Genomic DNA, 21,703 nt, shown 5'->3' with positions numbered 1-21,703 from the left:
TTTTTAACAGGAATGTCAATGGGACTTTCCAATTAACCCTGTGCTTTGCAATTTTTGTGTGATGCAATTTTAACATTAGAACTTCGCATAAAAAAACCAAAACGCAGCAATATCGCAGCGTTAAAAAAACGCGGGTAGGAGCCCTTACATGGATTAAAAAATAAATTTAAAAAAATTGTAAAACTTACAATTTTTCTGCTGGAACTTCCTCAGGGGTCAGTATGCCAATCTCATTGACTTCATAGCACTTGCCGGAGTGAGCAGACACAATTTTATTGCCTTTACATACTTCACCCCCAAACAAAGCAATACTGGCTATCACGCCTCGGTAGGGGTCAAATGTGGAGTCAAACAGCAGGGCTTTAAGGGGACCGCCCTTCTCAACTTTAGGCCTAAAACACAAATAGAAGATAACCCGGTAAACAGCCAGATAGGGTTCTGCAAAGTTACAGTCAGGATCAGGAAGTCCAGAAAACAGGACAGACAGACGTACTATCCTTACGCAAGCTTAAGGGAACCACGGACAGCATGAGCCCGAAGAGAAACATGCATCGCAGGGCTGCGGGTTATGAAACACTGTAGCATTGCAAAACAAACAGCACTTAGAAAATGGGCACAGAGCGGAGCTTGAGGTCATGAGGCAGAGCCGCGCCGGCCTTTACACACCAACATCACATAGACATAAGCAGGCAGAGATCGGTCAGTCTAGCTACGTCAATGTGATGTGGGCGGTAAGTTCGGCAGAGCTCCGCCCCCCACGATTCCAAGTTCCATTCCGTCACCATTTCTAAAGTATGCCTATTCTAAAGCCCTGCAAGGTTTCCCAACGACACATACAGCCCGGGATTCTACGTTCTTGCTCCGGGTTCATGCTGGTTCAGAAATAAGACCCCGGTGACCAGTTCCCTTTAACTGTAGTTCAGGGTAATTCGTATAAAATAAAGGCAATTAATGAAACGTAGATCTCAAAGCGTCTCAGAAGTCTCTACTCACGGTGGAAGCCTTCTGACAACTTCTTCAAGCACTCTCTCCACATTCGTCCCGAGCTTTGCCGAGATCTAATACAAAGAAAGACCATAATGTAGTATAGAATAAGATACCAAACACATCAAACAAAATGTAACGATTCGCTCTCACGAGTATAGGTACATTTTCAGAGCTGCGTTGAACTATGACAACTAAGGGGGAATCCACAAGTGGCAGATTTTTTAACCTGTTCTTAACTATCTGTTTTCCAAATATGACAGCTGTATATCTACGGCGCTCTGTATTCAGCTCAGTAAGACCACGGGGGACAAGTTACAGTACATGTGGAACACAGACTGTTAACCCTTTCCAATCCACTGTCTGACCTCTAAAGACATGATTTAAGGCTGTACAGCTCCGATGTTGGAAGACGTCCGTCGGGGTTCTCTTACTGTATATTGCCAGCCTCTCTGCTGTCGGAGCCTATCAGGCGTGTCACCTCATGCAGTACTGGCTTTAGCCAGCAGATAGCGCCATTGTATAACAGCAGAAAAAGAGTAAGCCCCCTAGGAAAACCAGGATACAAATTGCATTGGAAAAGGTTAAATATGGTTACATTATAAGCGGGTCTGAACAAAGCCTTCTGGTGATTAACACAATCGGATCACAGAAGAGTAGATCATAAAATCCTACATGCATTCATTTCCCAGTGAACAACAGGTTAAAAAAGGTCTTGCAGAACTTCTTAATGGCCAGTAAAGGACCCTTTTCCTGTTCTTTTGGTAGGTCTTCTTTAACCCTTTCCAATCCAATTTCCCTGCCACCTGTATCCTCCCCCAACTCCTATTTATTTTAGGGGAGAAATCGCATTTTGGATTCCTTGAAATTATTCAACCGAAACACACAAAAATGATCCGTCAGAATGAACATGCTACCGATTTTTTAAAAATTAAAAGCGAGTTATATAGAAAATCTATATTTATGTCGGTCATTGGAGCTCTCTTCTGTGTGTTACAGTATGCAGAGGAGAGGTCCGCCATCTGAGCGTCAGGTCTCTTCTCTGCATACTGTAATATACATGTACAGAAGAGAGCTCAGACATCGCATCTCCCTTCTTCGTGTTAGACACGTGTCGGACCTCGTCCGACAGCAGAGCCATGCAGGGTAATCTCAAGGCCGAGGTCAGACACTAGATTGGAAATGACTAAAAGGGGTTATCCCAAAATCAAAAAAGTTATCCCCAATCCTGTAGATAGGGGACAAATCTATGACTGGTGGGGGTCTCATGATCCTGCGAACAGGGATCATTCACTCCTTTCCACCCACAATGACCACAGACTGAATGGAGCACTGGCCACCGCCCCATTCATTTTATTGGGGCTGATGGAATTTGCAGAGCGCTTGTGCTCAGCAGTCCCATTGAAAATGGAGCACTGCAGATGCAAGACTGCCACTCCATTCAATCTCCTCCCGACTGTGGAGGGTGCAGTAAGGAGGAGGGGGAGGGGACACAGGATTGCTGTTCTCAGGATTGGTGGGGGTCTCAGTGGTAAGACCCTCACCGAATTATAAAGGTATGCCCTATCCACAGGATAGGGGATAACTTTAGATTTTGGATGCCCCCTTTAAGTGCAGCTACAGACCAGCGAAGGGACATTTGGACCCTCTTACAACCGCTTTTCCTTTTTCTATGACAAAAAGTGCTCATCTTAATGAGATCCCAGCACACATTTCCTCATCTTCCAAAATCTTTGGCCCCTCCCACATGTCCATCTTCAGCAACAAACGCAGACAAAGCATGCATAGTCAAGGTGAGCACGCACACAAGAATTAAGCGCCTTTAGGTATAAAATATACAGACCCGTATGCAGTCACTAGCGGGAATGTCAAACATCTTTTCAATCTGTTTCTCCACTCTGTCCGGGTCTGCGTTCTTCAAGTCAATCTAAAAGCAAAAAGGGATATTTAGGAGTTATTCATCTAAGCAAACCAACATCTCACACGGGGGCACAAGCGGCAAGATTTAGGATTTCTTGCCATATGCAGGTGGCAACAGCTTGTGAGCCTCAACGAGACCGGACTGACTTACCGTTATGCTGCAGAGTAATAAGGTTACACAGGGATTCTTTCGGCTCAGTGACCTGTGTCATGGGCAATGTTGCCATATGGTCCCTAGCCATACACAATTAAGCTACATGGTAGCATTTGTCGCACAACCTGAAGATTGCGGTCTTGCATAGGGAGACTGCATCTAATGACTGTGAATGGGTAGCATGAATGTCTCAAAAGAAAAAAAAAAATACAAAAAACAAAAAAAAACCTGTTTTTAAATCATGAGTGACAACTGCAACGCAAGTAACATGCAACTCAGTTTGTGATTTGGCTACGTTTTTGTTTAACAGCTAAATTCAAAATCTAGAGGAGTTGAACAACAGCAGGTGGTTGAGCTACTTTCTGCGCTTTGATTGGTAAGAGGGTGTGGCTTATCAAGAAGGGCGTGGATCTACAGAAAGTAGGTGTGGTCTAAAATACGTTCACCAAAACTGTGGCAAAATGTTTACCGGAGTGTAATCAAACTAATAGATCATGTAACTTTAATACAGACAGTCTAAGGATAAGGCATGGTAGTAGACTTGGTACATTTTCAGACTGTCTATTCCAAGTTGACACAGCCTAAATCAACCGGATGAGTAAATCTGCTGCATTGTATACCTGTATTAACACCCTGTATTCTAGCCCACACGTGTACTGTGATCACAAATCAGCTTACTGGAGCTCATAGAATATACTGGGACATACGACTATATGAGGGCAGCTGGCAACACCATGGACTTTTACAGATGGAGACAGAATAGTATAGGCATTGCCCATTTAAAAATATTAAAAGGGGTTAACCAGGACTCAGATATTGATGACCCATCTTTAGAATAGATCAGCGGCGAATTGACTCCCGTCACGCCCGCTGATCAGCTTTTTGAAGGGGTCACGGTACTCAGGCAAAAGCTGCAGTCTGCAACATCATGTCCATTGGTCAACCAGGCCTATGTACAGTCCAGTTTCAGTCAAGTGAATGGGACTGAGCTGCAATAGCAGGTACAGCTGCTGTACAATGGACGACGATGTGCCTGCTGTACAATGAAGAGGCCGTATATCTCACCCAAACGCCACATCCTCATCAAATAGCTGATCAGCAGGGTTGTACCACTACTGATATTTGATGACCTACCCAAAGGAATAAAAGTAGAAGCATAAAATCCAAATAGACTGAAGCAGGGACAGGAAGATAAGCACTCTGGACAAAATGTAAAAGGTTAGTACAGAGAGATTAAAAAGGGTCTTCCGGTCATCAATAGCGGGTCTGTCGCGGAGGATTCTCATTAATCAGTTGAATGAAGTGACAGTAGATGTTCAGGTTAGCGCCGCTATAATTTCAGTCCATACAAGACAGTGCCATATAGTGGTTGTGCAGGGTATTGCAACTCAGCCCCATTCACTTCAATGGGACTGAGTTTCTCTCAGGCCAAGTGACTGAAGAACGCAATGCCACAGGCCGGAAAAGAAACTACAGTGGTCACCCAAGTACTGTTGTTTCTTCAGTTAGCTGATCAGTGGAACCCCACCGATCAACTATTGATGACATCAATAGTTTATTCCTAGAAAACCCCTTTAACATTAATGATAGCTAAATGAAAATGGGAGTAAACTGCAATACTATACACTCTGTGGTTGGTGCAGTACATTAGAAAAAAATATTGCATGGGCACTACAAGACTTAATTCCAAAACGGAAGTGTTTATTTTTCCCCGGAGGTGCCTTTTTGAACCCTTTCCCTTAAAAACTCAAGACTATTCTGTGTTGGGCCTCTCTTTCCCAATTTAAGGGAATCAGTCCACTCCTACATTGTTTGAATCTGCGCCCAGGCTGCTGTAATCACAGGACTGCGCTAGTAATTTCCAGTTCGGATAAGCTAATCAAGCTATTTTAACTACATACTATACTGTACTTCATGTCCCATTTACATGGTATGACAGCCATCTAAAGGCCCATTTACATTGGACGAGTGTCGGGCAAACGATACCGGACACTCGTCCCTGTATCCCCGCACTCTTCATTGTTCATCTTTTGCGCAATAATCGTCCCGCGTAATGTCCCTTTAGCCATTGGTCCTTCATGTGACATAAGCAGGGGGGGAAATAAAGGGTAGCCCTAATTTAATTCTCCCACTTTGCCCTGTACTGACGTTATTGGAGTGTGCCGCCTGCTGCTGAACGAAGCGAATACACAACGGAGAGCAGGCTCTTTAACGGTCTCACACTAAGAGGATCGCTTTAACTTGTTACCAAGACTGGAAATGATGAAGAAGCGACAAGCCGGTTCAGGATGAATCCCACTTAACTTGATGATACCGTCATTTAGTGCACAGCGAGCTCATTGAGTTATCTTTCCCATGGAACAGCGGGAGCGGCGGCGTTGTTTACCACTTTATCTGCCGCAGGATTCGGATTGCCTACTCTTCTGTACAAGCTCTTTACCTTGTTTATGACAGGAATAATTGAAAGCTGCGCTTCAAAGGCGAGGAAGAAGTTTGCCACAGTCTGTGCTTGAATACCCTTAAGGGGGGGAGGAAAAAAAAATGTAAAATCACATATACAAATAGTGAAACATCTAAATGCATTACAACATCAAACCTGGTGAACCGGTAAATAACTCGCCCTCCGGGGATTTAATCTACTGTCATTCAGTAATAATATAAAAGGGAACTTTACATTTTATGTGATCACTGAGCTGGAATTTAAAATGAAAGGAAAAAAGCAAAAACTACTCAAGTAATCATTTGTCGCTATTTGATCTTTTATAGCGCAATATTTCCTTTACACAGCTGATTGACTACGCACCATAGCCGCCATTTTCTTCGGCACTGAATGGCCACTTTATTAGAGACACCGGCCCTTTCATGATTGGTGCTACTGCGAATGACAATTAGACATGTGACCCCGAAGTGCAGCAGCAAATTAGGTGAGCATGTTTTCTGTGAAACAGTTTCAGTGTGAATACACATAAAAATGGGAAAATCCAGTGACTTGAGTGACTTCCAACGAGGCCGGGTCATCGGTGCTAGACTAGCCGTGGCCGGGATTTCACTGACAACATTGTGTGGTTGTCTCGTGCAACAGTGTGGAGAGTATATCAAGAATGGTGTGACCAAGAAAAAAAAACATCAAGTGAAAGGAAATATGGACAGAAACAGCTAGTCAACAAAAGGGGTCAAAAAGGATGTCAAGAATCGTGTTGATCAACATGCGGTGTGCAGCGAATTGCAGCCAAATACAATGCTGGAGCATCAACCAATATGTCTGAACACACAGATTGTTGTTCCTTAGCACGGATGGGCTATAACAGCAGAAGACCAGTTCCAACACCAGTCTAAGGCCCGATGTCCACGGGTGGATTTGATTTGCAGAATCTGCGCATGGCGGATGCCACATGTGGATAATAAATAGCAGCATGCTTTATTTTACCACGGATCACGAGTGAATATGATCTATTCATCTCTATGGCAGCTTAGGATCCACAGTGCATGGAGACTTAGGCCATCCATGCTCCTCTGGGAAATATGTGAATAAGTAAAATGGAACAATACCTCTGCAGCACCACCTATTGGGAGGGCAGCATTCCTGCAAATCAGTATCAGACCCTTTAAACAAGTCTTTATAACAATGATTGGGAACTGACCAAAAGCCAGAATCCATACACATGGCCTGGTTTTCAATTCCCAATCATTGTTTTAAAGACTTGTTTAAAGAGTCTGACAGTGACTTGCAGGAATGCTGCCATCCAATAGGTGGCGCTGCAGAGGTATTGTTCCATCTTCCTTATTTGCATCTACACACACAGTTTGTCACTGTCCAATCAGACTGCGTAGAGACACACTCAACATAAGGGACATGGTAATGTCTGGTTGTCAGTTTTTTCATACATTTTTACAGGAGGAATAGCACAATGTATAATAATAGCAGGACTAAAAGCCTTACAGCCATAACATGATCCATAACAAGGCATATACAGCCGGCCATGTGCACATGATGTACCCTCCCGATTTATACACAGCCTTAGGCCTCATGTCCACAGGGAAAATCAGGCCCGCTACGGATTCTCCATGGAGACATGTGACATCTCCTGCAGACATAAGGGCTGAAAATAACAATTACTCACCTCTCCGCACGCTCCGGATCTTCCCTTCTTCGCTGCTTGATCTTCTCTCCGTCGCGGCCGGATCTTCTTTCTTCGGCCCGCGAAGGAAGGTGGTTTTTTATTTTTTTAAGGCCTCATGTCCACGGGTAAAATAATAATTAAAATCCACAGCGGATCACCCGCACGCGGATCCGCACCCCATAGGGATGCTTTGACCACTTGCGGGTAGATAAATACCCGCGGATGGTCAATAAAAGGGAATTTTTAAAAAATCTGGAGCATGAAAAATAATGGACATGCTCCATTTAGGTGCGTGTCTTCCGCGCGGATGGCTCCCGCAGGCAGCCTATGGAGGCCGTCCGGATCCGCGGGAGACCTAAAATCAGAATATACTCACCTGCTCCGGACGCTCCGGATCTTCCCTTCTTCGCGGCTTGATCTTCTCTCAGTCGCGGACGGATCTTCTTTCTTCGGGCCGGTGGATGTGCCCGGCGCATGCGCGCGGCACGCAGCCTGCGTGCTGAGCACATCCGCTGGGCCGAAGACATAAGATCCGGCCGCGACGGAGAGAAGATCAAGCCGCGAAGAAGGGAAGATCCGGAGCGTGCGGAGGGGTGAGTAATTGTTATTTTCAGCCCTCATGTCCGCGGGGCAGGAGGGACCCACTGCGGATTCTCGATGGAGAATCCATAGCGGGCCTGATTTTCCCCGTGGACATGAGGCCTAAAGGTCAGATCGTGGAGCCTCACAAATGGCACCAGATGAGGAGACGCTGTGGGGGAGATTTACTAAGCCAACGCCGTATTCACACGGGCAATTTCCTGTAGGAGTTCTGTCTGATTCTGAAATGGGTTAAGTCACGCAAATAGTTTTTCTCTTAGATAGAAATCGCCGCATGTTATATTTTTGTGTAATTATTGTTCAAAAAGCAACCATTTTTATGGAAGCACGAATAACTGCATGGTCAACAAAACGTTTGTCATTGACTAAAATGTCGCTCAGCCTTGTGGACGCCTAAATACGCTAGATTATGGGTCAAAACACGGCAATGCATGCCGTGCACCAACTTATCATGCGTTGTAGGCATTTTTTGGGCCTCACCTGCAGGAGGAGGGGTTTGGAATAAAAAGAGGGCATGGCTTAGTGGAATAGGGGGTGGGGGGGCCTTAAAACAGGATAGCGAGCATCAAAATTCTGGCAGAACATATTGGTGTAAACTAAGCCAACCGGTAGGTGATGTCAAGTTAGATAAAAGGGTCTAAAAATCCACCAAACTTATCATCCAGTAGGAGACACTGTGATAAATTTGGCACATTTTTAGACGGCCGGCCGATGTAACGAGCGCCGATCAATATGCATGTCCATTGGTGCTCGTTTCATTTTTCTTTACACGGGCTGCTGGGAACCAATGATCGCTACATCGTCTGTGCCCATAGGCCGGCTGTGCATCTACCTGTACACATGGGAGATGTATCGCCGATCAGCAAGTATTTTTACCTGAACTATCAGCCAACAAACCAGTGAATTTGTTGTTCTAGTTACACGGTCCGATTGCCTGAAAGAACATTTGGCCTAATAATCGGCCCGTATAAAAGAACCTTTAGATAGGATTAGTGAGTTTGCCCCAGTGTGCCTACAGGTCAGTAATACGGAAGTATACACACTCCATGTGCTGCCATACAGCCCATGGATGGATGCATTTATGTCAAATACGAAATATGTAGAATTTACATGCCAAGTACGATATCTACATATAGCATTCATTTATAAAATCACTAGGAAAAATAGGATTACCTCATTTGCATCAACCACCAATAATACACCTTGGCAAGCAGAAAGGGACCTGGACACCTCGTAGCTGAAATCAACATGACCCTAGGGAGAAAAATAAACACAACATTCAAAAATGTGCGAGAAATATATAATGCCCAGAATCATAGAATGGTAGAGTTGGAAGGGACCACCAGGGTCATCAGGTCCAACCCCCTGCTCAGTGCAGGATTTACTAAATCATCCCAGACAGATATTTGTCCAGCCTTTGTTGGAACACTTCCATTGAAGGAGAACTCACCACCTCCCGTGGTAACCTGTTCCACTCATTGATCACCCTCACTGTCAGAACGTTTTTCTAATATCTAATCTGTGTCTCCTCCCTTTCAGTTTCATCCCATTGCTTCTAGTCTTTCCTTGTGCAGATGAGAATAGGGCTGATCCCTCTGCACTGAGAGAACCCTTCAGATATTTGTAGACAGCTATAAAGTCTCCTCTCAGCCTTATTTCTTCAGCCGCACGCTTTTACGTCACGAGAATACAGCCGTGTGATCTGATGCAATGAAATCCAATACATTAGATCACATCGTATATCGGCCAGCCATGAAAACGGTGGGCCGATATAAGCTAGTGGGAAAGAAGCGTAAGAGAGAGTAGAGGGGGATAATTCCCTCACGTGATTGAGACTCTATGCTTCTCTTACTACATCCCAGAATTGTGTTTGCTTTTTTGGTTGCTGCGTCACATTGTTGACTCATGTTCAGTCTATGATCTATTAGTATACCCAAGTCTTTTTCACATGTGCTGCTGTTAAGCCCAATTCCTCCCATTCTGTGCGTGCTTTTTTCATTTTTCTTGCCCAGATGTAGAACTTTGCATTTTTCCTTGTTAAATACCATTATGTTAGTTGCCGACCACTGTGCAAGCTTTTCTAGATCTTTTTGAATCCTATCTCTCTCTTCCCTAGTGTTAGCGATCCCTCCTAGCTTTGTTTTGTCAGCAAATTTGATCAGTTTCCCATCAATTCCTCCTAAAAATGTTGAACAACACTGGGCTTAAGACAGAGCCTTGTGGTACCACACTTGATACATTCTTCCACTTGGATGTGCAGCCATTTATGACCACTCTGAGTACGATCACTCAGCCAGTTCTGAATCCACCTAACAGTTGCCTTGTCAATCCCATATTTGCTCATTTTGGTCATGCGGTGGATATAGTATATCTTAGTCAAGATATTCTATATCCACCGCATCTCCCTGATCAACCCAGTCAGTGATTCTGTCATAGAAGGAAATTAGATTTGCCTGGCATGACTTGTTTGTTACACACCCATGCTGGCTCTGGTTAATTACTCAATTTTTATCAAAGTACTTGCATAAATGCTGTTTCATAATTTATTCAAAGATAGAAGTCAGGCTCACAGGCCTGTAGTTTCCTGGATCCACCTTCTTCCTTTTTTGAAGATAGGGACAACATTTGCCCTTTTCAATCTTCTGGGACTTTTCCTTTTCTCCAGGAACGCACAAAGATTATGGCGAGTGGTTCAACTCCTTCTATAGGAGGGATTGTTGTTTACATTGAGTGTATATCGGTATATCTTAGAGCCAGACTTTATTTCCCAGGAATCAAACTTGTACTTTAACCCCAAGCAGCTGCTGGATTTGATATAACCCATCCTATATCTGCACGTCCACAACAAGTCCAGAAACATCAATAACAATAATGCAACTTCACAGCAAACTCACCGGCGTGTCAATCAAGTTTAAGAGATACTTCTTCCCCTCAAAGGTGTAGAACAGAGACGCAGTCTGCGCCTTCACTGTAATCCCCCGCTCTCTCTCCACTTGTAGCTTGTCTAGAACTTGCTTATTGGAGGCGGCTTTTGGAATTCGGCCTGCGGGATGGAGTGAAATAGCCAGATGAACAGTTTTCCCGGACGAAGGCATCACGTCACCATCTCACAGTGTAAATCTACATAAACACTTCAGTAACATTACAACTCCTCTGCCTTCTGTAGTTTACCCGTGATTTCCAGCAGTCGGTCAGCGAGGGTGCTTTTCCCGTGGTCCACGTGGGCGATGATGCTGAAATTCCTAATATATTCAACATCATATTCAGACGTGTTTATTATTTCCTGAAACAAATAAGGCAAAGGTTAAAGAAGAACATTTACGGAACACACATTAATGGCCAGAATTGACACTTTTTTCATTTTTTTTGCAATCATTCCTTCTCCTAAATGATGCAGGGGGATGGGGGGGGGGGGTGTGTGTGTTGAAATTGGCATGTTGATCTGACATTAATCTGACCCCTTCACGAGATCTAATGTTCCAAGACCGGATGTGCTCTCACTTAGTAAGGAGCCTAACCCGCTCCAAACGTGGCACTATAAGACACAGTTGACCTATGGTCAGGACTGGAGAGAACTCTGATCCTGACTGTTAACCCTTTAGATTCTGCGCCCAGCGATTACTGCTGTATTTAAATGGCTTGTAGGGGAAGGGGACTCCCTCTGACCCACAAACTGCTCACCTTCCAGTTATTATGGTGGTCTGGGGCATTGTGAAGTCTCCTAGGGCCGCCATGGACTTCCGGCTATTAAGCCATGCCTGCGTTAGGAGTAAAACTAGCTTAGGGCCAACTTTACACAGGCGAGTGTGATATGGGGCCATGAATAACAGTCCGATATCACACTCTTCAACATGTGATTTTCCCGTGGATGCGAGGTGTTGTTATATCAAAACCGCCTCGCATCACTTTGGGGACGTAGTGATCCTAACAGCCGCAGCAGCGGATTGCGGAGTTTCTTCCATTGTTTTCAATAAGGAGATCTCGCATCGTGTACACTTAGCATGTGGTGCGATGCTGCCGCTAGCCCCATTGAAATCAACGGGCAATGCGAGTTTGTTAAAAAAAAAAAAAAACACTAACTTTTAAGTAGTAAAATTTTAAAAAAAAACCACTATAAAATTTGGTACCCCTGTAATTGTACTGTGAAGGCTGCAGGCCTAAAAGATGGCCTAAAAAGACTATGATTAGAGAAGAGCGAGCATACTCGCTAAGGACAATTACTCGAGTGATTATTGTCCTTAGCGAGTACCTGCCCGCTCGGAAGAAAAGATTCGGGTGTCGGCGGGGAAGAGCAGGGGGGAACGGAGGGGAGATCGCTCTCTCCCCCCGCTCCACCCTGCTCACTCCCACAACTCACTGCTCACCCAGGCCGGCACCCGAATCTTTTCTTCTGAGCGGGCAGGTACTCGCTAAGGGCAATGCTCGATCGAGTAATTGTCCTTAGCGAGTATGCTCGCTCATCTCTAACTATGATGTCTCTCTTGCTTGTCTGTTATAATACTTAGTTAAAACATATATATATGTACGCTTTTCAACTTTAACCCAGAAACATGCAAGATTTCACCTTGAATAATCCAGCTGGAGATACTAATTGGACCATCACAAAGTTTCCTGTCTAGTGCTCTTATCTTGGGATATTTCTTGACAAAAATTACTAACGAGTTTTTGCAGGAAATGTATCAAGGACGAACATCTGTATAAGGGCGCATTCAGGCGACCGTATATCGGCCGGGTATTCACGCCGCCTGAAAAACGGCGTCCCTCTCTGCAGGGGTAGGAGGCTGGAAGAGCCGGGAGCAGTGCTCTGAGCTCCCACCCCCTCTCTGCCTCCTCCCCACCCCCCTGCACTATTTTCAGTGAGGAGAGATGGGATGGGGCGGAGCTAATTCCATAGTTAGCCCCGCCTCCTCTCATTGCAAATAGTGCAGAGGGGCGGAGAGGGGGTGGAGAGGAGGCAGAGAGGGGGCGGGAGCTCAGAGCACTGCTCCCGGCTCTACCAGCCTCCTCCCCCTGCAGAGAGAGACGCCGTATATCGGCCGGCGTGAATACCCGGCCGATATACGGTCATCTGAATGCGCCCTAAGGGAGTACAACTGATAAGAAACTGATGAGTATTAAGAAATTGCTATGTATGCATATTAATTGCATTTGACATAAAGCCACTCGCTTTGTAAAATCCTATAAAGAATGAGCGTATGGCATAATAAACCAGAATGCGTTACACATCGCATCCTGGTCTGTGTGTGTCTGCATCCTCCTGACCAGTTGGTTACCTCTATAATTTGGAGCCCGACAGCATATCAGGAAACCATTGAATTTCCCTTACTGTACCAACCCATAAAATAAATATAATGTCATTTTTTACTGCACCATGTACGCTGTTAAAACAAAAGCTTCCTAAAAATAGCGCAATTGTATTTTTTACCTCCACGTTAAAAAAAAGTAGGGTTAAAGAAAATTTTTGAAGTTTTTCAAGAAATCATATGGAATATTCAATGGTATCATTAAAAACTACAACTGCAGAAACATATCCTCATACAGCTAATTAGATGGAAAAATGAATTCATCTGTTTTTGAAAGCAGGGAGGAAAAAATTAAAAAGAAAAAAAAAAAATCTCTGGTCTTGAAAGAGTTAATGTGTAACTGTGGTCAGCCCAGATCCTGCAGTCGTTACAGCAGAGGAGAAAACATTTCAGCATTTCAGAGCAAAGAATTTTGCAATGATTTCTCTCACCTTTTTGGAGCTGTACGGCGCCCCCTGAGACAGGCTTGTAGGGTGAGCAGTTTGTAGTAAGCAGCGAGGGCCACAGACGGCCTCGCGCCTCTGCCCTGTCAGGTGACTACGGAGGGCGCAGACTTGATGCTTCCAGAGATGCAGGCATTTTGCGGTGCGACGAGGAAACATTTCCCCAGGAACAGTCCAGTGATTCAGCAGGCCTCATACATGCAGCGCAGCCTGGTATACAACATTAACTCTTTTATTACTGGTGCGCTCCATCCTTCCAAAACAGAACAAAAACATGAAAGGGTTAAAGAATATCTGTCATAATGGCGTCGGTATCCTACATAGCGCCAGATATCCTACCACCATAGTGACTCCACACAAATTTCTTCCCCAGCATGCCGATTTGCTCAAATCTTGTCCAATTTGCTACGACTGTAAGACGCTGCCAGTTTTTCCGCATGCAAATCGGTTCTGCAAAAACTCGTCCGCGTGTTTGTCCTACATGGTCATTCTCTTACACATGTAGAGTCTTTGGACTAGTTACATTCAATTCTCTGTATGTGGGGAGTCTACTGCTATGATGCCTCCCCGCGGAGGCCGGTGATTACTGGAGTGGTCATGTGGGTGTACGGCCCATAGGGGGAACCACTGCAGCGGTGGCGGGTTTAATAGATAAAGGGAACCTCTCACACTTCCGAGCCCCATAAACTAAATTATGGGACTGAGAAATGAGGGGACCGAGAGTCGTGCTTCATGCTCAACAGGCGCTGTGTCCCCACGTGCGAACAGCTTCACTCTTTTCCGCCCTGTCATGCGCCCAGAGTGGGCGGAAAAGAGTCACGCTGTGCACACGCCAACATCATGGAATAGCAAGCATGAAACAGTGCTCCCCGGACTTGTTTCCTTACTTTTGAGCCCCGTAACAGTTTATGGGGCTCAGAGGTAATGACAGGTCCTTATTAAAGGGTTACAAGTTATCTTACCACATCCCTACTGTGAAACCTGCGCGAGATTTGCGCATTGCAAGATGTGTGAATATGAACCCCATTCTTTTTGGGTTGAGCCATATACACAAGCGATGCGGGGGAAAATCGCGGCATGTCCTTTCTATTTACGTTCCTCGGAACGCATCGGCCATTGATTTCAATGAGACCTTAAATGCATCACATGACTCTCGCCGGCCGTGCGATGTGCGTGCGAGTCCGATATAGCTTTCCTATTGAAATCAACGGCAAACACTTCCGATCCTCCGGCGTGTGAAACTTGCGTGAGAGGATCGGAGGTTCATAGATGCAATGTGAGGTAATAATAAATCACCTGGCATCCGTCGGTAAATGGCGCTGGAGGCAGCCTGAGGCTGCAGGTCACATGGGCCAGCGCCATATTGGGCCAATAAACTCTGTGCTATATTGCGCTTGCGAACGGGCATTTTTCACGCCAATGTGAGGAGTTTCTTGTTCAAAACTGCCTCCCATCACTTCTGCGAAATTGCGATCATCAGGCGCGGGTTTAACGTGTATCAGAGGAGCGCAAGAGGATCCAATTGATTTCAGTGGAAACATCGCAGCATGTGAGAGTCATGCAATATCTTCTAAGGTCACATTGGCAACAACGAGCGAGGCGGTCCGGGGACGCCAAAAGATAGAACGCGCTGTGATGGTTATCCCGGCAGCATCGCTGTTACGGAAAAAAAACTTGTGTGAATAAGCCCGTTCAAAAGAGCGGAGTTCATATGTGCACGAGTTTTATGCGTCTCGCAATCCACAAAACGTGCGTGAGATTCTCCCCCGTGTGGATAAGCCGGTGACAGACAAGCACATTCTGAGAGGTCAGTAATATGTAGGGCTGTGCCAGGCCGACCGCGGGTATCCTGGCTCAGACCCGGAGAACCCCAGGAGTCCGTGATGCTCGCAGTTTAGGTCAGGATGCCCGGACGGATTACTGACCTCTGAGGCTTCCTACACAGGCGAGCGCCATATCGGCACGGAAAACTCAGCCAAATATCACGCTCGCCAACGTGCGACAGAAAGCCGCCTCCCATCGCTTAGCCATGTCAGAGGATGGCAAGCGTCTCCTATTGCTTTCAATGGGAAGCATCACGCGGCGCTCGCCTTCGCATTACACACGGCCTACGAGGCCCATAGAAAACAATGGACGATGCGTTTCACGGAACACAAACCTATAGGACACGCTGCGATTATTTTCCCGCACTGCATCGCCACTGACAGGGCTAAATCTGCGCGAAAACCATGGCGGAACGCTGTGGTGTTTAGAAATGGAAGTGAAAAGCGCACGTTGGCAAGCGCAATATTGGGCAGAGCGTCTCGGCCAGGTATGGCGTTCACCCGTGTGAATGCAGCCTTACGCAGACGTGACTGAGGACTTATTTCATTCTGTCTGGTTTCTGCATTGAAAACAAAAAACAAGCAAAAAAAAAACCCCGGCAGCCAGATACGTTTCTGCGAATAAGTAAATTGTGCGAGTAAGGAGCGTTCACACGGCGAGCGCGATATCCATCGAGAAACTTAGACCAATGGCACACTTGGAAAATTGTGATGTCCGCTGCTAGCGTGTTGTGTGAAAAATCACATGCGGTTTTCACAGTTTTTTTTATGCGCACATATTTTTTAAAAGCGGAGGGGGAGGGGAAGAGGAAACAAAATAGAACGCTGCTAGAACGTTACTATCAAGAGAACCCGGCTGGTGTGAACGCAGCCACAATCATCACATGTGCGTCCGCCCGCTTCACATGGACCTTTTCCCTTTTTGCGCGCGCCTGAACATGGCGTCCTTGCAGAATGAATGTTTTTGTGCGCGGCCGTGTAATTTACCGTACATTTTGTGCCCACAGTACATGTTCATTTGCGCATGGCAAACAACGACGCGCCAATTGAAATGGCTAGTTAATGAGTGTTTTAGTGCATCTTTACTGGCTGGTGTGAATGAGCCCCTCACAGAACAGTCAGGAGCCATGTCTACCACGTGACTCCTACAGGCGGCGCAGGGTTACTATGGGAGCCATAGATGTGTGTGCAGCGGGCTCCCCCTAGTGGCACAACTCGTGAGTCACAGTAAATACTTCCCACCACAGAGGAAGACACCCGAGGGGTCACTTTAACAAGTTTATCGCGGTCTGCAGGGTGTGTTGTGCGACACTTTATACGCAAGCCATAAAGCGAGACGTGTTATACGACAGCACGGACAGAAGTGATTGCTGTACGGCAGCCTCCCCCACTAGTGTGTCCTCACCATCCTGGCTCAGCACTCACCTTCCTATTACCCCACGTCTTGTACACATGTGCCGGCCACTCTCCCGGCATGCACCGCTTCTCTGCTGCTCTTAAAGCGGCAACGTCGACACATCGTTACTTAAAAGGGAAACGCATGAAGGGGCTGAGAAATGTCGGTTTCCTGCTAATTTTACCATAAATGATCAGTTTAAGCTTTTTTTATACACAGAGCGATTATCATAGAATTTATACCTTGATTTTGCAAATCTGAATGATAATCGCTGCCAGCGAATGAACGACTAACAATATTTAGTTCACATCATTCTGATTTAAACGATAGTCGGTGTGGTGAAGGCTGAGTTGTTCGTCTATGGACGACGGCCCGTTTACGGTGAACGGAGACAGGCGAACGTAAGCATTCTCCAGCGCGCTCCCCCTCCGTTCACTGAGCGACCATCACTACGGCGTGAAAGCAAAGACGCGATTATCACCGGGACGACTGTCAGGCGCCCAACGATGGTCCCGCTTAACCGGCGTTACGCCGAATTACGCCGCAGAGCGCAGCCAAATCCACAGCTGCAGAACACCACACCAATATCTATAGGTGCGACTGCGTATTTTGTTGTGAAGGTAGCGCAGTTTGCGCCGCGTCATGCGGCCTATTCTGTCTCGCGTGAAAAGTTCCTTTAAAGAACACGAACATATTTACCCAGTGTTTTGCACACACAAAATTTGCACACACGCCATAGTCAGTGAGTAGGACCCTATTGATTTCAATGGCTTCGTTCACACGCGTGCTATGTTTTCCTGCACATTTGCGCAAAAAATAGCACATATTTAACTAGTTATACTAATTGCTAATTTAGTGATTGGGAGCATGGTTGTGTGGTTTTTTTGCACGCACAAATGTGCACGATTGGCGCACACAAAAAGTACAGTAAGGGCTTAAATAGACAGACATGTTTTGGTCCTGTCCAATTCGCAACACCCATCGCATAAGTGCGCTTACACCCGTGTAACACCAGCCTTAAGGCTTCATTCACGTGAGTTCATAAACGGCGTGTTTTTACGGCCGTCCAATATACGTGACCATCTGAGGCATTTGTTTGCACGGGCGGATATACAGCGCATAAAAACATTGCACCATAAAAAATGGAACACATGCGACTGAAATACACGCCGGCGTATATACGGTGGGTGAAACGGTAGTTCTGGAACGATCTTTTGGCCAATATACGCGGCGGCTCCCATAGTCTCCTATGGGAGCAGGGGGGGAAAAGGAGGGGGAGGCGTTTTTGCAGCGGCCAACGCTGCGAAAAGCTTACAGGTGCCTCTATATGAGCAGTGGAAGGCATCCTGAGGATTCAGGCCAAGCGAGGGTTTTCTGGGGTGCAATGTGTTTTTTTCCGCAAAAAAGCGTTGTCTCTTGGTCGTGTGAATGGGCGCCGGCCGTGATCGCAGAAAAACATCCATTCATGGGAATATATGGCGTGGGCGAGAAAAGAGCCTTGAGGATGTAACAATTTTGGGGGATTTTCATCTCTAGTCTTGAATTTTTTATTTTGCTATCGGCATACCTGCATGAAGACTCGCACGATGAGCTGCAAATTTTTGGGTTACGTATGACTGTTTTGATCACTTTTATCACACTTTTCGTGTGGCGAAATGAACAAAAAAAGGCATTTCGGCTCCAGTTTTTTGCTCTTTTTTTCCAATAGCATTTGCCCTGCAGGATAAGGCCGGCTGCACATGACCAGGTTGGATTCAGCCCACAGTGGAATCCATCTCTGTCCCCGGCCGGTGACCCATGTACCTGTTTTCTCCTGTATTGCAGCTGACCGCGGCGGCTCGCCTTCGGTCATGCACAGTGCAGTTTTTTCTTAAAAATCTTTGTTTTTCCCGCACTGTCGCAGCGTTTGTGGAGCAGGCCCTCAGACGAGGAGACAGCGGGGTAGAGAAATACCTTGTCACGAGGCTCTACTGCCTCCTCCCTAAGGGTAGCTCGGGATTTGACCTCGTTACTGCTGGGGGAGATCACTAATAGTAACCGAGGTTACCTGTAGTCCTGTTTGTCACTCGTGACGCCACCTTCCATCCTTTGCAGTTGATCTCTCAGATATAATGCCATAGATTAAAATAGTCCACACACACACAGAGTGTTGTGGTGACCTGGAGGGTCTACTCGGGACACGAGGCCCACATGGAGGAGTTGGGAGGGTAAAAAACTGTCACGGGTCACGGCGGCACTCACCAGTCTCCTTCCTGGAGGGCTACACGCGACCTCGGCCCAAGTGCCACTAGGCCGCTTCTGGACACCCCTAGGATAGGGATGGCCAATAAACATTCACAGGGATTTTCAGGTTGTCATGGGTAAGACCACCGTTCCCTTCCCACCAGTATAGGACGTCGGCGGTAATAAGCAGAGTCCACACACTGTTAACTCTTTAGTATCTCAGTCCCTGGGAACGGTCAGGACCTGGGAAAACTTTAGTAACTGGAACACTTCACAAGGTACAGTAATACAACGATGCAGGCAATACAGGCAAATACGGCCTGGGAGGAACTCAGGATGATGCAGGTCCTACAATCTTTAGGACTTGTACGGAACCACTCCTGGAAAGGGTATACTCAGGATGACACCAGCCCAACAGTCCTAATCATCTGTCCGGGACCGCTCCTGGAAAAAGGGAAGGGGCAGACTCTCCACAAATAATCTCTGGACACAGTACCTTGGCACGCTAGTCCGGGCTCGTCTTTGAACTCACTTTCTCACACTCTCTCCTCACTCGCTACTGGCTCTTTGCATTGAATTCCCGAAGATACCATTTTTCCTCTTCCATTCTCTTCACCACATGAGGGTTGAAGGTACCCCCATGTGGCTGGTACTCAGAAGAATCCTGATGACCAAACTCTGAAGAAGAACTCCTTATCACACACAATCACTCATATTTATAGATTCCAAACATACAAAAGCCCTACCCCAAAAATAAGTCCTAGCTGCATTTAAAAAAATAAAAAAAAACAATACATTATCCATCAGGCGCTGTCAACCTTTAACCCCTTGATGCTCTAGGGTGTACAGTTATGTTGTGGGCATGCAGGGTTTTCATGGATCGGGTGGTGATCCCACTCCATACACAGCGGGTGTCAGCAATCTTTGACAGCTGATACCCTCCTGCAACAGCCACAATAAGCGTTTACGCTGATTGCCGCTATTAACTCTTTAAATGCCCGATCAGTATTCAGGGGTCACAAATGGCCCAACCATGATGAAAACACAAGGTGTTGGTTGGTTGCCATGACAGCCAGAGCCTTCTGAAGGCCCCCAGAGATGCCATGATTGATTGCTTGTGGCACATTTTGTAGACTGCCTGTTGGAATGCAGTATAATGTAACATTATGGTGTTGCATTATACTTTATGAGCAATCAAACAATCACAAGGCTTAAAAGAAAATGGAAAAAAAAGTTTTATTATTAGGAAAAATAAATAGCAATAAACGATTCACATGCAGGTCAGCGTTTTTACGTTCCACTGCCAGTGACGTACAAACGCATGAGTGGGCGCACAAATCTAACGTTTATGCACTCGTTCAGACGTCCCTGGCCTGGCACATATACGTAGAGGCATTGGGCGACGGCAGTCTACCCCTTCCCTCCCCCTCGCTGTCACTCGGCAAGAGGGGACGCGGGATGGGGCAGGAGATAGTGTGCTAAGTTCCTGCCCCCTCTCTGCTCCTTGTCGCAGCCAGCAATGCAGGGAGTGAGGGGAATGGGGCGGAGCTTAGCACCACCCCGCTCTTGCCCCCTCCCATTGTAAACAGCTAGCAAGCGTCGGAGAGGAGCAGAGAAGGGGGTGGAGTTTAGCAGTCATGCTGCTAAACTTCCTCTCACCTCCCTTCTCCAGCAGTTGTCATAGGCTCCCATAGAAGTCTACGCAGCCGCCGCCGGCGTAAGGGCGCATGGCTGAAATGCACTATCTTGGCCAGCCAGACGCTTTTTCACCGTGGAAATACGCCCATGTGCGCTGATGCATTGTAAACTAATGAATCAGAGGGGCAGCGTATATCGGCCTGCTGATATACGCCCCTGTGAATCCAGCCTAACACATTATTTATCCCACACGGTGAATGTTGTCAGAGAAAAAATACACAACGCCAGAATTGTGCTTTTTTTGGTCACCTCGCCTCCAAAAAAATGTAATAAAAAGCGATCAAAAAGTGATTGAACTCCAAAATATATACCAATATAAACTACAAAAAATGAACCCTCACACAACTATATCAATAGAAAAATAAAGTTATGGCTGCCAGAAAATAATTTTATTTTTTCCAAACAGATTTTATTTCTTAAAAGCAGTTCTGCAATAAAAAATATAAATTTGGTATTGTCATAATTGTACTGACCCACAGAATGAAGTTATCCTGTCATTTTAGCTGCAGTTTGCACACTGTAAAAAAAGCCCCCACCCCAAAAGATAAAAAAATTGGCATTCTTTTCAATTTCACTCCACTTAGAAAATGTTTAAAGTCTTTTAGCACATTCTATGGTACATGTGTGAGAGCAGTATATATGTATCCATTTTGTGCCTTGTACCCATCTTATGTGCTTCTGTCTGTTATATTATAGACCTTGTGATTTTCCATTAACTAAGAGCCTTCCAGACGTAATATCTTAGCCTTGCCGAAGAGGTACAAGAAATCCAGACTGACGACCTTGACGTTATCAGCGCCGGTTTCCCAAGAATATGTTCTGCTTTACTTAACACTATAAATTGAGGCGCAGCCCTAATAAAGGAAGATGATTTCTAATCACATTCGATGCTGTGTGTGATTTGTAAGCATCCTCGAACATTAACTCTTTGGATTTGGTAACCTGAAAAAATACCCGGAGCGTAGGCTTTGAGCTAGCCCTCAGACAGCTACGTCAATAAAAAAATAAAAGAACTAGAATTGTTTGAAAGCGACAAAG

General features: G+C 45.9%; 1 protein-coding gene across 1 annotated transcript in view; it reads right to left on the bottom strand.

Moving 5' to 3' along the window:
• Positions 1-16,822, bottom strand: part of GUF1 (GTP binding elongation factor GUF1) — a 50,659-nt gene extending 33,837 nt beyond the window's left edge. Inside the window, exons 1-9 of the mRNA XM_066573127.1 lie at positions 16,774-16,822; positions 13,514-13,778; positions 10,951-11,062; positions 10,674-10,822; positions 8,953-9,033; positions 5,499-5,576; positions 2,828-2,911; positions 994-1,058; positions 189-392 (exon numbers count right to left, since the gene is read on the bottom strand). Of these exons, the coding sequence (XP_066429224.1) occupies positions 189-392; positions 994-1,058; positions 2,828-2,911; positions 5,499-5,576; positions 8,953-9,033; positions 10,674-10,822; positions 10,951-11,062; positions 13,514-13,684 (944 nt within the window). The 5' untranslated portion in view covers positions 13,685-13,778; positions 16,774-16,822. The remainder of the gene's footprint in view (positions 1-188; positions 393-993; positions 1,059-2,827; positions 2,912-5,498; positions 5,577-8,952; positions 9,034-10,673; positions 10,823-10,950; positions 11,063-13,513; positions 13,779-16,773) is intronic.
• Positions 16,823-21,703: the final 4,881 nt, after the last annotated feature.

This window comes from Eleutherodactylus coqui, chromosome 7, assembly GCF_035609145.1.
Source record: "Eleutherodactylus coqui strain aEleCoq1 chromosome 7, aEleCoq1.hap1, whole genome shotgun sequence".
Taxonomy (NCBI): Eukaryota; Metazoa; Chordata; class Amphibia; order Anura; family Eleutherodactylidae; genus Eleutherodactylus; species Eleutherodactylus coqui.
Note: the sequence above shows the minus strand (reverse complement) of the source record. Positions and strands in the feature narration are given on the sequence as shown.